We start from the raw sequence: 16,798 nt of genomic DNA on the forward strand, positions 1-16,798 counted from the left end.
TTTCTTCAGATCTTCCTCGGACACCCAACGACCTTAAAATCCCTCTAACCTTCTTTCTCTCAAAGCTTACTTTCTAGAAAGAGCTGATAAACTCATTCATACTAAAGTCTACAGGGTTGTAAATCTTAATCTATTATCGCTTAAAAGATACTTGTATCAATTTACACTAAGGGAATGAAGCTCTAATTGTGGGGATTTAGTGATCAGAAAATCTAGTAGGGGAAATTCTCCCTACCCACAATCAGAGTAGATTCTACAATAGCAAAAAGGATTCCAGGCTCACTTAATTTTAGGCAAGCTGATAAGAAGACCGCTTACAGCTGCGGAGGTACTGATCTGGTAAAGGGAGGGAAAGAGTTTGTATACGTGAGAGTGAAAAAATTGGGTAGAAAAATGGAAGAGAATCAGAAATTCACTTAGCAACACCAAATATATTTGGCACCACTAACCTAGTTCCTTCTATGTTTGCCTTTCCAATCCGCTGGACTTTAGGGGATGGACCGCCCACTTGCTCCCCAGAACGGCTCCCGGGTCCGGTTCTCAGTCCTAATTACTGCACCAAGCCTCCATGCTCCAGGGCCTGTGGTCACAGAGCAAGTCCCAAGGAGCGGAAGTAAAATTCTAAGAGAAATCACCATCTCCTTGTGCAGGGAACACTCCCAAGCCCAGTGTCCACAGACAAATCACCTCCAGCGCCTCGAAGAGGAGAATTAATAATCCCTATGGGGGCACTGGAGGCTCCGCGTGAAAGTTTCCAAAGCCCTGTTCTGCCCAGGACTCCTTTCTCTCCTCCCAGAGGCTTCGGGCTTTCGCGGCTGCTGGCACATCCCAGCCTGCGTAGCGGAGCAAGAGGGACCCAAGGCAGGATCAGCTTCCCCCAACTCGAAAGGGCACCCGTTCTCCAGGTGCCGGCACTGGAAATAGCTGGTGTGGAGAATGGAGAGGGAGACGTGCAGGATGAAGTCCGCCTCAAGGAGGGCAGTGACTCCGCCTCTCCGGGTTAGGGACAAAAGAAAACCCTTAACCCAAAGACCTAGCATGAGTGGGGCGTGGAAAGCGAGACAGACTCCAGTGGAAGGCTGTGGGGCGGGACTCAGGGTTCCCGGAGAGGCCGCCCCAGCTCCTGCCGCAGCGCTGGGCGCCCTACCACGCCTGCTCCCTAGGGACCCCGGGCGTCCCACGCGCGCCCCCACCCTCCTTCCCGGGCCCGCCGCTCCTCCCCCCTTCCTCGCTGGTTGGCCCGGGTGCCGCAGAGCGCGGCGGCAGCAGGAGGAGCCGGGCGCGCCTGCCACGCAAAACCACCGGGCTGGCAGGGCGGCAGGCGCGGTGCGCGATCCCGGGTGGCGGCGGCAACGGCGGTGGTGACGGGCGGCGACTGCAGCGGTCAGCTCTCACCTCTCCCCTGTGCACCCGCATCTCGCCGCGCCGCCAAGCAGCCAGCAGTCCCCGGGTCGCCCAGCCCACGCGCGCACGGCCGAGCCCAGCGCACGATAACGGCGACAGCCATGGGGAAACCGGCGAGGAAGGGATGCGAGTGGAAGCGCTTCCTGAAGAATAACTGGCTGCTGCTGTCCACCGTGGCCGCGGTGGTGCTAGGTGAGCGGCGCGGCGGGTGGGCGATGCGCTCACCCTCACGCGCTCTCTGCGCCCAGGCCGCGTGCGGCTTGAGGGTGGGCTTGGCGCTAGCGCACTCCATGCAGGGTCCCTCGATGCCCCCTCGGCCTTAGCCTCGGGCCTCCCGCGGGGGCTTTTCCCCCAAGAGCTCTAATTACTGCACACCAAGAACAAAGCTCCTCTGGGACTCCCATGTGAGTGCTCTTTGAGCTGCTGGTTCCTGCTCTACCCAAAATGATCAAAGAGGCTTGGGGGTAGAAAGGGAAGCAAGTAGCTCTTGGTTCTGCTCGTTTGAAAACAGGGTTCGATTTTTTTCTTTGTTAATCCCGCACCGTATCTCCCCCTATCACCGCCACCTTCCTCACCCCACACCCCCAGCCTCCCTGCCCGGACAGAGATTGAGTGTGGATTACAGTTCTCAGTCGAATTGGAAGAGGCACCTTGGCCTCCGGGATGGGCCGGACCCTTGGGGGAGGGAGGCTGAGAACGCTGTCGCCGCTCATCCTGGGCCGTGCGTGGAAAGGTGCCTTCCCACGCGGCGAGCGCCGACTGCCCGCACCCGGGCTCTGAAAACCTGCCAGATTCGTGCCTGAATTCTGGGATGTGCCATTGTGGCCCGCGGGAGGTCATGGGGGAGGAGAGCTAAGAGAACTCAGCAGTCTCCCCTCCTGCCTTCCTTGCTCTCCACGTTGTTTTTGTATTTAAAATAATGTTTAAGCCATCCTTGCCTGTTTTTAAACAAGGGTGTATTTAAGTGATCCACCCCTCACAGATCACTGGACCAGGTGGATGTCTGAGCCATTGCTCAGAGGTATGAGTTATTCCTATTTAGATTCTGATTTTTTGCCAAGGTTGTGTGTTTCTAGCTCCGGCCCGGGGATGCACTTCCTTGGGATTAGGGCCATATCTGTCGCCTTTCCCGTGATAGCTCCTCAGCAGGTGAGGGCTGTTGTACCCTCTGAGGAATGTGGATTCCTCGGCAGGCTCCACCTTCCCCTTGGAAACTGCAGCTGTGTTTGCTGAAAAGGCAAGTGGGGACAGCTTGTTTCCTCCCAACCTCAGGTACCTTCCTCTCCAACTGCTGCTCCTAAATCTCAGAACATTTGGTGTTGCCTGCTTCCGCTCCGAACCGCCCCCTCCCCTCAGGGTGGGGATAGGGCAGGGAAATGGCCTTTGGAAGTTAATGGGATTCTTGGGGTCAGATTGGATTCTCCAGAACCTTGGGCAAAGGAAAGTCAGGTTTCTAGTAAATAAATAACATCCCGGAATGGCCCTAGCAGAGGCTATTTGTATGAGGAAAGGAGAGAAGCAAATCTTGACTATTGCCCCCAAGAAGTGCCAAGTGGTTTTGGAACTTTTTTTTTTTTTCGGTTTTGGACACTTTTAAGGGAAAGTTTATCCTACTCCACCATATTTAAATAGCATATGCTACAAAGAACGACTTGATTTCCTTTAGGCCAAAGAGAAGAGATGGCTTTGTTTGTTTTCCTAGTGATAAGAGTCGAGGATTAATTGTTAAATCTCTTTTTGAAGACTTTGAGAGAGGCCAGGGAGAGGTGGCTGACGCCTATAATACCAGTTACTCGGGAGGCTGAGGCAGGAGAATTGCTTGAACCCAGAAGGCAGAGGTTGAAGTCAGCCAAGATTGTGCCACTGCACTCCCGCCTGGGTGACAGACTGAGAATCCACCAAAAAAAAAAAAAAAGAAAAAGGACTTTTAGAGGGCCAGGCACAGTGACTCACACCTATAATCCCAATATTTTGGGAGGCCAAGGAAGGAGGATTGCTTGAGCCCAGGAGTTGGAGACCAGGCTGGGCAACATGGTGAAATGCCATCTCTACAAAAAAGTACAAAAATTAGCGTGGTGGTGCACATCTGTAGTCCTAGCTACTTGGGAGGCTGAGGTGGGAGGATCACCTGAGCCCAGGGAGGTCGAGGCTGTAGTGGGCTGTGATCGTGACACCGCACTCCAGCCTGGGCAACAAGAGTGAGACCCTGTCTAAAAAGAAAAAAAAAAAAAAAAAGACTTTGCAGGATAAACATTGGCTTGTGTCTCCCTCCTGATTCCCTGTGGAAGTGGAGTTATCCTGCCTTTTCAGCATGGGGCTCTCCAGAGATACTCACTTGCTACCCAAGTGTTGCACACCACTGGTCAGCATGCGATTCACTAGACACTGGTTTGGAAAAGGTTTTAAGCAATTGTTCCCTGGCCTTTGGAATCAGTTGCATGAATAAGAAGTACATGCCCATTTTGCAGACATGGCCTTTGGTCTCAGATGGGCACTTTCCACCAATTTTAATGTGTGTGAGCCCCAAGAGCTTGGTTTGAGTACTTTTCTCCAGAAAGGAAAGTCGCCACTTAAAAATCAAGTGTCCAGCTGAAATCTTCCTAGATATTTGTTCCTTCAGATGGCAACAAAGGGCAGTCCTGCTTCTGGTCTGAGAAGTCTCAAACCTAGACCACCCCCAATATGCCCATTAACAGGGGTCCTTTTCTTTTCCTTTTTCTTCAGAGTACCCTGCCTGAGTGGAAAATCATACTTGTTTGTTTAGTCTGTAAGGGCTGATTTGTTTAACTGACAGTGAAATTCCAGTGACTTATAATAGTGGCACTGAGTCTATTCATAAACCCTTGCTAGATCATGATAGTAAGAGTTTATTTTATAACTGCCTTAACTGATCCAGAAAAATCGCAAGAGCTCTGATGCAGCCTCCCTTTTGGACTTTTCAGCATGTGGAACTTAAAGAAGAAAAAAACTGTGAAATTTATTAACTATCATGACAAAACATCTTCTTCTGATTATAGCCGTTCAAATGTTTGGTCCCTGACCAGGTGCAGTGCAGTGGCTCACACCTGTAATCCTAGGACTTTGGAAGGCCAAGTAAGGTAGGAGGAATGAGTGAGTCCAGGAGTTTGTGACCAGCCTGATCTCATCTCTATTTCTAAAAAAATCATTTAAAGAAATAATAATGCAATAAAATGTTCAGTCACTACTATAATTCAGTAGCCCTAATACTTTAAAATATTTGAGTATAGAAATAAGGGGCAAAGATTTTTATGAGCCAGCTTAAAGCCTGATTTTTCAAGATACAGCACATGAGGGGAAATGTAATAAGGGTCATCTTTATTAGGTGTGGAAGTTCACTCTTTTCATGGACAAGGAGATGGTAAGAACTAAACATTTCTCAAATTCTTGTTCACAAGATAAAGGGATTGATTGAATAGTTAGGTGACCATCTTTGTTAATTTCTGTGACACCCTACATGGTCCTGAAAATAATATCTTGGATTTTCACAGGAAAATCCTCTGCTGAAATACCACTAGGAACACTTCACGGCTTTCATTACAGTTCTTACAGGCTTATTCTCTGCTTCCACAGAACGGTAGAATGAGCACAGAGCCTGCAGCGAAGAGTCCTTGGGATGTGAATTCTGGTAGTATCAAGCTGTATCATGTAGGCAAATTGTGTATTCCCTACAAGCCTCAGTTTCCTCATCTGGAAACTGGAGATATTTGTTATTACATCATTTGTTATTAGAGGTGTGAAAAATACTCAGTTGTGTGGCTGGCATATATTCAGCACTCAATAGTTGTTATTTTAAGGTAAATCTGAATAATTTGACTATGAGAAAATTAATATTTTCTTATGAAATAAATTCTCTCATGTCTCTTTGTGTCTTGCTTAGTGTCCCGCCTGTAATTTAGGGTGATTCAAGTGTTTTGATGACCTGCTCTGTCTGAGCTAATAACTGTCTCTGTAGTATTATTCATTTCTTTAAAGGGGAAATGGAAAGAATGAATCATTTTGTTTTGTGCCCCACAGGCTATTCCTCAATTCATTTAAATATAATATTTAAATATAGAATTTATATAAATATAATTTAAGTATGTAAATTCTGAAGGAAGGTTTTATGCTCTAAGTGGGAATTCTGTCCAAGCAGAATTACTGAGTGAGAATTCTGCCAGCCTTCTGACTCGGGTCACCCAATGATGATGACACAGTATATCATGTTGTTAAGGCACTTCTTAGATCCTCACCCTATTCACAATATAATACCTAATCTTTCTCTCCAGACCAGTCATGTCATTACTTCAGTCATTTGAAAAATCTGTGATTTCAACTTAGAGCTATTCAGAAAAAGCAATAGGTATTGGCATTTACATGACAGAGCTGGCAAGCTTATTCATTCTAAATTGTTTTCTTTGGAGCAATAAGGAAGCAATCATGCATAGATTCTGATTCCATTATCTAAAATCAGAAACAGCTCCTTCATGGTCTTAGTAATACCCTTGCCCAGCATCGTGTCTCCACCCTGGAGCTCATGTAGCGTGCATCTGGCAGTGCTAATTTGAGACGCGGCATAGGCTTTCCCGCTTTGTCTGTGAAGCCCCTGAGGACAGGGCCCAGCGGCAGTTCACGCTGGTTCCAGGCCCAGCCCCTCACCTGCATAGAACCTTGTTTCAGCAGTGTTTGGGAATATTCCTGTAATAATCAACACTTAAGCCATTCATTCATTTAACAGATATGTATCAGACACCCACTGTGCACCAGGGATTGTTCTAGAGCCGGGTCACACAGCATGTCCTCATGGGACTTAATGTTCAAGTAGAGAGAGGTAGACCATACATAGAATACATAGGTAACCTACTGTATAGAGCATGTTAGATGAGAATAGTGTTCGGGAGTAGTATAGAGCAGGGAGTGGGCTGGCAAGGTGGGGGGTTGCAATTTTAAACAGGGTGACTGGGGAGGCCATACTGAGAAGGTGACAGTTGAATCAAGACTGAGGAGAGGTGAAGGAACAAGTTGCACAGGTGTCTGGGGAGCATCCTAGTTTGTGTGAGAAACATCGAGTAGAATGAGGGAGGGAGAGAGTAGGAGGAGATGAAGTGGAGGTGAGGCTGGTGGCAGAGCAATAGGATGGTTCAGGTCCAAGGTCCAGGAAAGGGGAGATGGGTGCCTCAGCTGAGCAGCCAGGAGTGGAACAGAATGAAAAGACAGCTGCTTGAGGTTAACCTGCAGGGCTTGGCTGGATGTGGTCCAAGGGAGAAGGCGGTGGCCGTCTCTAGCAAAATAGAGTCCTGGAAGGGGCACCGACTTGGAAAAGAACATGGCATGGTCCACAGTGGACATGTTGAGCTCGAGGAGCCAGAGGGGTGTTTGGGTAAAGGTAGGCAGCAAACACCTGGCTAAGTGAGTCTGGTGCTCAGGAGACAAATGTGGAGTGGAGTGTCGACTTAAGAGAACATGTCGGGGACCTGGTTAAGGCTTTGGGAATGAATGAACCTATCCTGGGAGAAAAGGGAGAAGAGAAGACCAAAGACAGAGTTCTGGACAACCTCAACATTGGAGGTCTGGGAAGAGAAGGGGCCCACAGGAGAAACCAGACGTGGTGTGATACAAATTAAGTGCAGGAACAGTGATGGGTGAGAGGCTCAGGGGCAGGAGTGAGGGGCTCTGAGGAGGATGTTCAACAGCACTGGGGATACAAAGGACAGGGATGTGACCTTCTGGGATGTGAAATAATTCAGAGAAAGTGGAAGTCACGTTTAAGATCCAGAGAGTATTTTCTTTTCTTTCTTTTTTTAAGAGACAGGGTCTCGTTTTGTTGCCCAGGCTGGTCTTGAATGCCTCGCTTCAAGCTATCCTCCTGCCTCAGCCTCTCAAAGTGCTAGGATTACAAGTGCAAGCCACAGCACTCAGCCTTGTTTTGTTTTGTTTTTGTTTTTTGTTTTTTAAGGAGACTTGAATCTGACTGAACCTGAAGAGAAGTGATCATTAAAAATAAAAATGCAGCTGAGCATGGTGACTCATGTCTGTAATCCCAGCACTTTCGGAGGCGAAGATGGGAGGATTGCTTGAGGCTAGGAGTTCAAGACCAGCCTAGGCAACACAGCAGGACCTCTGTCTCTGCAAAATAAAAATTAAATTAGCCAGGCATGATGGTGCGTGCCTGTAGCCCCAACTACTCAAGAGACTGATGTGGGAAGATCACACGAGGCCAGGAGTTACAGGCTGCAGTGAGCATGATCACATCATTGTACACTCCAGCCGAGGTGACACAGCAAGATCCTGTCTCTGAAAAATAATAATAATAAATGCAGAAGAGAGAGAAAACAATGAATGCTGTTGGGTGGAGTGAGGCCTGGGACAGTAGAAGACAGCGTGAAGTGGAGGGACCTGGTTGGGGATTGGCCAGAGAACAGGACCTTTTACTCCTGAGATGGAAGGGAGGAGTTAAGGGTGAAGCATTGTATTCCTTTCCTGTGGCTGCCCTAACAAATTACCACAAACTGGGTGGTTTAAAAAAACAGAAATTTTTTTTTGAAACTTATGTATCCATTACTCTGTGCCAAGTACTGTTCTGAGTGCTATATAGGTATTAAACCATTTAATCTTTCCATCAAGCATATTTTCAGGAAACTGAGGCACAGACAGTTAAGAAACTTGCCCAAGGTCAAGGGCAGAGCTGGGATTCAAACCCTGGAAGTCTGGCTCTAGAGACTCTGCTTCTAACCACTATCCTCTCCTGCTGCTGTGTGATATTTATTACCCTATATTCTGATTTTTCTGCCTCCCTCACCAATGAACCCTAAGGGAAGGAATTTTGTGTTGCTCTTCTCTCTGCCCACAGTACCTGTCACATTGCACAGTAGGGTGAATACATTTGTTGAATTGCTGAGCCATTTATGACCCAGAGAGTTAGTAAAAGGTTGTCCTTGTTTGTCAAGGGAACAAATGAGCCTAAAGCTTAAATCAAACTCTATGACCTCCATAAATTCTCCTCTGCCTGTTTCAGCCCCCTCTGATCTATGTCAGCAACACAGATTAACACTTAATGAATCTATATAAATATCAAGCATGTTAATCTTTTCTTTCTCAAAACCAGATTACAGACCCCTTGAGGTCCCTCTTATTACATTTCACAGGCACTAAAAAATAAAATGAGACCATAAACTAATGAGACTGACTCCTAATTATATTTTAATTTTTAAAAAAGTATATCTGATACCTATACTCTCTGAGTCTTTGTTTCTTATTAACAAGAAAGGGATTTAGATTAGCTGGGAGAGCAAAGAAGATTCTATTCATGCATCTACTACCATTTATAGGTAGTGGACTATCTGGTATGATCTTTGTTGAAAAAGAGTTGAAAACAAAAGTCTGAAATTGATTACTGCTGTCTGCCACTGGCTTAGGATCCGGGAACTAGTGGTATGTGTGCTGAGTAATTGTTGACAGAGGTTATAAAACCTCTGAGAGGCCTTCTAGCTTTAAGAACCTTTAGCTTTATGACTGTATATTCATTCCTCAGTTCATTGCTAGAAGCCAGAGGAACTCTTCTGTAAGGAGCTAGGGGGGGTTTAAAGGGCATTACAGGATGATAAAATGACCTAGACATTGAGTCAACTGTCCTGTGTTTGAACTGCTGATCAGTGACATAGGGATAATAATGTAAATTGTATATGGGGCTATTACCATGGTAATATGTTCTATGTCAGTATTATTAGATTGTTTATTACAACAATAATAGAAGGTCTAATATATGTATATTTTTGGACTTTATATGTCTCTAATTTAAAATATTTGCAAAGTACACAATACTCCAAAAACACTAAATAAAATAATAGTTTCTTTAAAATGACAGGAATAGCCTAGTTCCTATATCCTCAAAACCAGTGATTTCCACAACAATAAATAATCAGTTTGACATAGGGAAAACAAAAAAAAGCATAGTTATTCATATATAATGGGGACTTTTGCTTTTAATGAGGAATATAGCTTTATGTTTATATATTTCTGAAAACTGATGAAAACAGACAAGTTTGCTAGTTTAGTCATATATATTTAATTTGTATTAATATATTTATTCCACAGCATGCCACAGACATGACAATATTAGCAAAATAATGAGCACTACTAATTGGTTTCCATAATGTTTTCTAGAAATTTGGGAGTTGCTAGTGAGTTAAGTTCATTTGAAAAAATATATATATATATGTGATGTGTGTGTGTGTGTATATATATGATATTGCTTATACTTTCTCTAAAATACTGAGAGATATGTGGTCTCTGTCTCTATATATATTACATGTATACATACATATACATATGTATGTATTATATACATAATATATACGTATATATATATTATGTATCTTTTTTTTTTTGAGACCAAGTCTCACTCTGTCACATAGGCTTTTTTTTTTTTTTTTTTGAGACCAAGTCTCACTCTGTCACATAGGCTGGAGTGCAGTGGCGTGATCTCTGCTCACTGCAACCCCTGCCTCCCAGGTTCAAGCGATTCTTCTGCCCCAGCCTCCCAAGTAGCTGGGATTACAGGTGCCCACCAACACACCCAGCGAATTTTTGTATTTTTAGTAGAGACAAGGTTTCACCATGTTGGCCAGGCTGGTCTCGAACTCCTGACCTCAGGTGATCCACCCACCTTGGCCTCCCAAAGTGCTGGGATTACAGGCATGAGTCACCGGGACCGGCCATATATTATGTATCTCTATCTATCTTATCTCCTTAGTTAAGTACCTTAGAGAAGAGATCCTTCTGGCCTCGCCAAAGTTCTACATATTAAAGAATTAGGAAAAGAAACTGGGCTTTGAATGCTTATGCCTGGTGTTTTCATTTTTGCAACCAAGTCAGAATCAGATTTGAAGCATCACTGAAATCATTCTGATTTTTGGTTGTTCTATGCAAGGTATCAAGTCTATCAAAACCCCAAACAAAATGATCTAAACACAAAATTATAAAATGAATCTTTAAAATGATTTTACATATTAGACTCTGCACATGCAGGTTGGTATATACCATCTTAATGCCTCCTATAAGAAGACTGAATATAAATTGCTAACGGTTGGCAAATATTGAATATCTTGTTAGATGTTGCTTAATTTAAAATATGGTGTTTTATTTAGTACAGTAAAACTACAAAATTGAAGTTGCTCACCTGTTAAAAATTTGAGCACTTGGCGTAAGAAACAAAGAAAGCTTCAAATGAAAACACGCTGTGTAGAAAATTTTCGTGTGCAAATTCAGGATGTGGTGGAGCTCAGGTGGGTAAAGCCTGGGTTATGTCAGACAAGGTAGGATTAGGAATCAGTTGTTGAGAGCATGCATGCATGTGAGAGCACTTGCTTATAAAGAGAGAAAGCTTTCCACATTAATTACTTGTGAGAAATTGTGATTACCTTTAACAGAGCTGAGACTGAAAATAACTGTCCTAGGGAGTCCGTGACACACTGGCCTATTGCCAGGGAAGCTGTGTTCGCCTGAGGTATTGCAAATTTCCCGTGTCGCTGGAGATTTGGGGTCACAGATGTTGTGACAACTCAAGCACTCTCGAAGAAAATGAACTCATTTTAGATGACATTGAGTGGCCCATTTAAAATCCCCATAGCAGTGTCTATTAAAGTAGAAAGTGTTTTAAATGGCCTTTTCTATTTTGTTTGTTTCATTTTGAGACAGAGTCTCACTGTGTCACCCAGGCTGGAGTGCAGTAGTGCGATCTCGGCTACTGCAACCTCCACCTCCCAGGTTCAAACAATTCTCCTGCCTCAGCCTCCCGGGTAGCTGGCAGTACAGGTGCCTGCCACGACAGCTGGCTAGTATTTTCTTTATGTTTACTAGAGATGGAGTTTCGCCATGCTGGCCAAGCCGCTCTTGAATTCCTAACCCCAAGTAAGTCTGCCTGCCTCGGCCTCCCAAAGTGCTGGGATTACGGGTGTGAGCCACCACGCTGTGCCCAAGAGATTCATTTAGAAAGAGTTAATACATTATACTTGCTGAGGAACAGCCCCAAACTGCAACAAAGAGTACTCTGTTATAATTAGTACACCCCACAGTAACACCTCTGTTAATGGAAAGGAAGTGTTTCAGTGACTCACTCTTTTTCAGAAATGTTACTACTTTACTTTGAAAATAATCTGCTGACTGCCTGTTCCATTACCAAAGGTAGAATATTTCCTTTCCAATAAATGGTCCTATACTTTCTGGGATGGACAGATCTCATCCCAGCTCACAGGTGCTTCACGTTCCTCTCCCAGGCCCAGCCTCAGCTATGTGAGCTCCGGGCAGCCGTCCCCACTCAGCCAAGACAGGGAGGGATACAGTGCCTTGTTCTCTACCACTAATCCCCAGACCCAGCTCTGAGAAGATAAGATGTCCCACCAGTCCTGCACTCATGCTGAGGTCACCACTCCTGAGCCCTTTCTTAGTCTCAGAGTCCCTGTGTCCAACACGGGACAGTTGTCACAGCAGATCTCCGCATGTCTAGGAAGGCTGTTGATAGTAGAAAGTGTTTTAAATGGCCTTTTCTATTTTGTTTTGTTTTGAGACAGAGTCTCACTCTGTCACCCAGGCTGGAGTGTAGTAGTGTGATCTCGGCAACTGCAAACTCCACCTCCCAGGTTCAAACAATTTTCCTGCTATCATCATGTGACTCTCTGCTTGGTCTGCATGTTGAAGCAATAGTGGCCTTTGGGACTGGAACTTGGCTTCAGAAACACCCTCAGAGAGGGTCCACATGGCCACATGGTGTGTTTATTCTTATAATCTCTCTGAGACAACTATTTGGGTATAACACTTCCAGATGGTTAAAACTACAGCACTTCGGCCAGGCGCGGTGGCTCACACCTGTAATCCTAGCACTTTGTGAGGCCGAGGCAGGCAGATCACCTGAGGTCGGGAGTTCAAGACCAGCCTGACCAACATGGAGAAACCCTGTCTCTACTAAAAATACAAAATTAGCCAGGTATGGTGGTGCATGCCTGTAATCCCAGCTACTGGGGAGGCTGAGGCAGGAGAATTGCTTGAACTCGGGAGGTAGAGGTTGTAGTGAGCCGAGATCACGCCATTGCACTCCAGCCTGGGCAACAAGAGCGAAACTCCATCTCCAAAACAAAACAAACAAAAAAAAACTACAGCACTTACTCAACCAAGGGGGAAATCCTTATAGGAGAGAGCTTAGGTGAGATTGTACAATTATTTTTCTACCACTGTTCTATTGCTTAAGAGTTACCTAGTTACTTATAATTCAGTAAGGAATTAAGTCAACAACAAAAAATGCACCATCACCGGAAATGCCTAAACTACAGAGAGCCTAATCTCTGAGCCTCTCCCCATTACTGGAAAATAAACTGATACTGCTCAACTTCTGTGGGTATCTCAAAGACTTGTTTTCTGAGCCACTTAGCCACTTTGCAGGTTTCATTTAAGATTTCCCCAAATTATGGGCCAGGCACAGTGGCTCACACCTGTAATTCTAGCACTTTGGGAGGCCAAGGCATACAGATTGCTTGAGCCCAGGAGTCCGAGACCAGCCTGGGCAACATGGTGACACCTCATCTCTACAAATAATACAAAAATTAACCAGGTGTGGTGGCTCACACCTGTAGTCCCAGCTACTGAGGGGGCTGAGGTGAGAGGATCACTTGAGCCCGGGAGGTTGAGTCTGCAGTGAGCCAAGATCACACCACAGCACTCCTGCCTGGGTGATAGAATGAGACCCTGTCTCCAGAGGAAAAAAAAAAAAAAGATTCCCTGAAGTATGAGACACTGAGAGAAAGTGAGAGTGACATATTTTCTCCCTTGAAAAGTTCTCTTTGTCTAACCAACCCTAATATCAATATTTATTGAGAATTTACCACAAGTTTTATGTACATTTACCTCCCATTTGACCCTCAGTACATTGAGTTAGGGGGTTCCCATTTTACCAGATGAGGAAACTGAAATTTACAAGGCTTAGGTCATGTAGCTGAGCACACAGAGCAAGGATTAGCACCCAGGACTGTCTGATTCCAAAGCTTAGGTTACTAATTATTCATCATTAAGCAAGTCTTCTTCCTTCCTAGTAAACCTTGATACACCTACACCTAATTGGTAGTTAGAACCATGCTTGCAGACAGGCTTCTTTCTTGCAGAGTAGCCAAATAAAGCCTATTCTCTTCCTTCTTGCTTCATCCTTTGTCAGTCTTGTAGCTCCTTTATTGCGTGTGGTTAGTCTTTTCCCCTACGCTTCTCCTACATAAACCTTCTGTTTGAGCTTGAATTCTAGTGGAACTCATCTAGTTGCTTTCCCAGAACTGTTGTACTTTCATGCCCTAATCCTTTTGCTCAAATGTTTCATTCACTGTTATCCCACCTGTCCTTGAAGATGGATCTAATTACCACTTTTATGTTGTAGACTTCTCTGACTGCAGTTGGAGATAATCTCCCTTCTCTGCATTCTTAACCCTTGATTTATATGCATAAATTATCACCATGAGCACCACCATCCCCACATCTGTTCTGTGGCAGACATCACTAATTGATTACAGTACTCTTCACTACTGAGCTCTGTCATGGCCTCAGAATCCTTGAAACTTTGCTCCAGGCAACCACTGTTAATCAAACAGAATTGGCGCATAAGATGAAAAGTATTGTTTGTTGCTGGAAAAAGTTTATTCATTTGGCAATCAATTAGGAACTGAATTTAAATTGAGCAAGTACTGATGTTACTGATAAGAGAGGCAGAGTCAAAGTCTGTGTTTTGTCCTGTCAGTCCATTGGTGGCAATACATGCACAATCACTAACATGATCCTGAGTGTGGCAAATGCTGCAAGGAGGCTGCAGCATGCTGTGGGCCCTCAAAGAAGAAAGGTGCAACTGGGAAAGTTCCTGGAGGAGGCCATAATTGGAATGGCCTTGAGCAGGTGTGGTAGGATTTCTGGGCTTGAAGATTGGAAAGAGCAAGTCTGCATAAAGGTGATGATACGAGTAAGGAGGGCTTATCATCTCTTAGGTTCAATTTCAGTATTACATGGAACTATAATTTAATATAGGTGTTGCTGTGCTTTCGCACTTTTTCTTACCTGTTTCCTAAGGACAAGAATGCACTACTACACAGGTCTGTCACATCATAGCATCCAGCATTGTACTTACTTCACAGGAGGAGCCCCCAAATATTTTTGGCTGATTACAACCTTCTTCACTGAAGAATTAAAACAAGTAAATCTTTGATGAACCAATCCCATTGATCCCCTGGAAGCCCACTCAGTTGTATGGGTTTTTGAGTGAAGACCATGAGGAACTCTTATGCTATGCTAAGTCATCCCAAACATACTTAACTCCTGGATTGGGGACCCCAGAAGACCCAGAAGAAGAGCAAGTCTGGTTACTAACAGTTTTGAAGCCATTTTATCGTGAGCACAGCATGGCCCTGAAGCTCCCAGACTGGAGAGCATCTCTATACCCTAAGGAAGATCTGATCTTCTCAAGAAACCAGCACCAGAACCCACCTGATCTCCAGATAATTCTTTGGGCTAATTAGAGAAAATGGAAGATCCATCTCTTTTTCCATCATTGGGCTACAGCTTGGCGCTGAATCAACCCTGGATGGTTGAAGATGCCTTTTCAGCTGCAGTATTTAGCAACTCTTACACCATTCAGTGAACTTATTTCTGGATTTTCCCCCTCCAAGTATTCTTTCACATCCTTATCCAAATTCTGCCCATTTCTCTCCCTGTCTGGAGATTATTTCTATGATAAGAAATTAATTAGCCTGTCTGTGCTACCTGTTTCGGGAGACTTTCCGTGTGGGTAAACACTAGATGTGGTCATCAAAGAGTCTGAAAGTAAGTTTTTACTTTTTTATTAGCAAAAGTTAATTGTCAACCAGGAGATGTAACAGGCTTGCTCCATTTCTGCTGCCGCTTCATGGATTTCTTTCTTGCATGTGGAGAATTTCCTGAGGTTTCACCAGACTGAAGAGATTCTGAGTTCTATGAAGTGATGGAGATAAAGATCTTGTTGTCATAAAACAGCAAAGAGCACTGTGATTGGGTTTGAAAGATTTTTGATTATGTTATGGACAGTGCTCTTGCTGGTTTTTAAAAAGTTGATGTTTTCTTCTGTGTAAATTTAAATAATTTCTTTAAAGGCAGTAAGCTATTTAATATACCTTTCACTGTGCAATCACAACAGGAAGATTTTCTAAATTAGACATCTTTACCTTGAAGAAGAAAATTGTCTGTTTCAGTGTCTTTTTGTAGCAAGATTGACCAAAACAAGTGGTAAATAAGTCCGTAATATTTAACTGTCATGAAATACCTTTGCTAATAAGGAAATGGCCTCGGTTTGGATTATGTGGAGTTTCGTGTGTGCGATGTGGGGGTGTATGTGTACATATATGTGTGTATATATATATATATTTTTTTTGAGATAGAGCCTCACTATGTCACCCAGGCTGGAGTGCAGTGGCATGATCTTGGCTCACTTCAACCTCTGCCTCCCAGGTTCAAGCGATTCTCCTGCCTCAGCCTCCCAAGTAGCTGGGATTACAGATGTGCAACACCACGCCTGGCTAATTTTTTCGTATTTTTAGTAAAGATGGGGTTTCACCATGTTGGCCAGGCTGGTCTCAAACTTCTGACCTCAGGTGATCCACCCACCTTGGCCTCCCAAAGTGCTGGGATTACAGGGGTGAGCCACCGCACCCGGCCTATATTTCCTTTTTTATACTGGATAGCAATATAGGGTCTTGTCTTTCACCTTTTAAGTTCAGAGAACAGTTTGCCCTGACCACACATATGTTACCAGTATAACGTTTTATGAAGGTTTAGAAATGAGCTCCCAGAAAAATAATATTTTAATATCTACAAATAATTTGAGGATGTGTCTCATTTTAGCATCAATGCTAAGTTGTGCCTTGTAGATTTCCATTGGCTCTACATGCAAAAGATTAAGTTAGTTAGAATGAGGAAGATATTTTTAATTACTATGAAATTCTTTTTGGGTTTTTTTGGTTGTTGTTTTTCTGTTTTGGGAAGGTGTCTCACACTGTTACCCAGGCTGGAGGGCAGTGGCATGATCTTGGCTCACTTCAACCTTCGCCTCCTGAGTTCAAGCAATTCTCCTGCCTCAGCCTCCCGAGTAGCTGGGATTATAGGCATGTGCCACCACGCCCAACTAATTTTTGTACTTTTATTTTTTTGAGATGGAGAGTCTCTGTCACCCAGAATGGAGTGCAGTGGCACCAACTCAGCTCACTGCAACCTCCGCCTTCTGAGTTCAAGCAATTCTCCTGCCTCAGCCTCCCAAGTAGCTGGGATTACAGGTGCCCACCACCATGCCTCGCTAATTTTTGTATGTTTTTAGTAGAGGGGGGTTTCACCATGTTGGCCAGGCTGG

At 44.4% G+C, this 16,798-nt stretch overlaps 1 protein-coding gene across 1 annotated transcript in view; it reads left to right on the forward strand.

The window, feature by feature from the left end:
- The first annotated feature begins 1,249 nt into the window (after positions 1 to 1,249).
- SLC1A1 (solute carrier family 1 member 1) overlaps positions 1,250 to 16,798 on the forward strand; it is a 95,008-nt gene continuing 79,459 nt past the window's right edge. The window contains exon 1 of the mRNA XM_030802601.1: positions 1,250 to 1,596. Within this exon, the coding sequence (XP_030658461.1) occupies positions 1,506 to 1,596 (91 nt within the window). The 5' untranslated portion in view covers positions 1,250 to 1,505. The remainder of the gene's footprint in view (positions 1,597 to 16,798) is intronic.

Source organism: Nomascus leucogenys, chromosome 1a, assembly GCF_006542625.1.
Source record: "Nomascus leucogenys isolate Asia chromosome 1a, Asia_NLE_v1, whole genome shotgun sequence".
In the NCBI taxonomy this organism is placed as follows: domain Eukaryota; kingdom Metazoa; phylum Chordata; class Mammalia; order Primates; family Hylobatidae; genus Nomascus; species Nomascus leucogenys.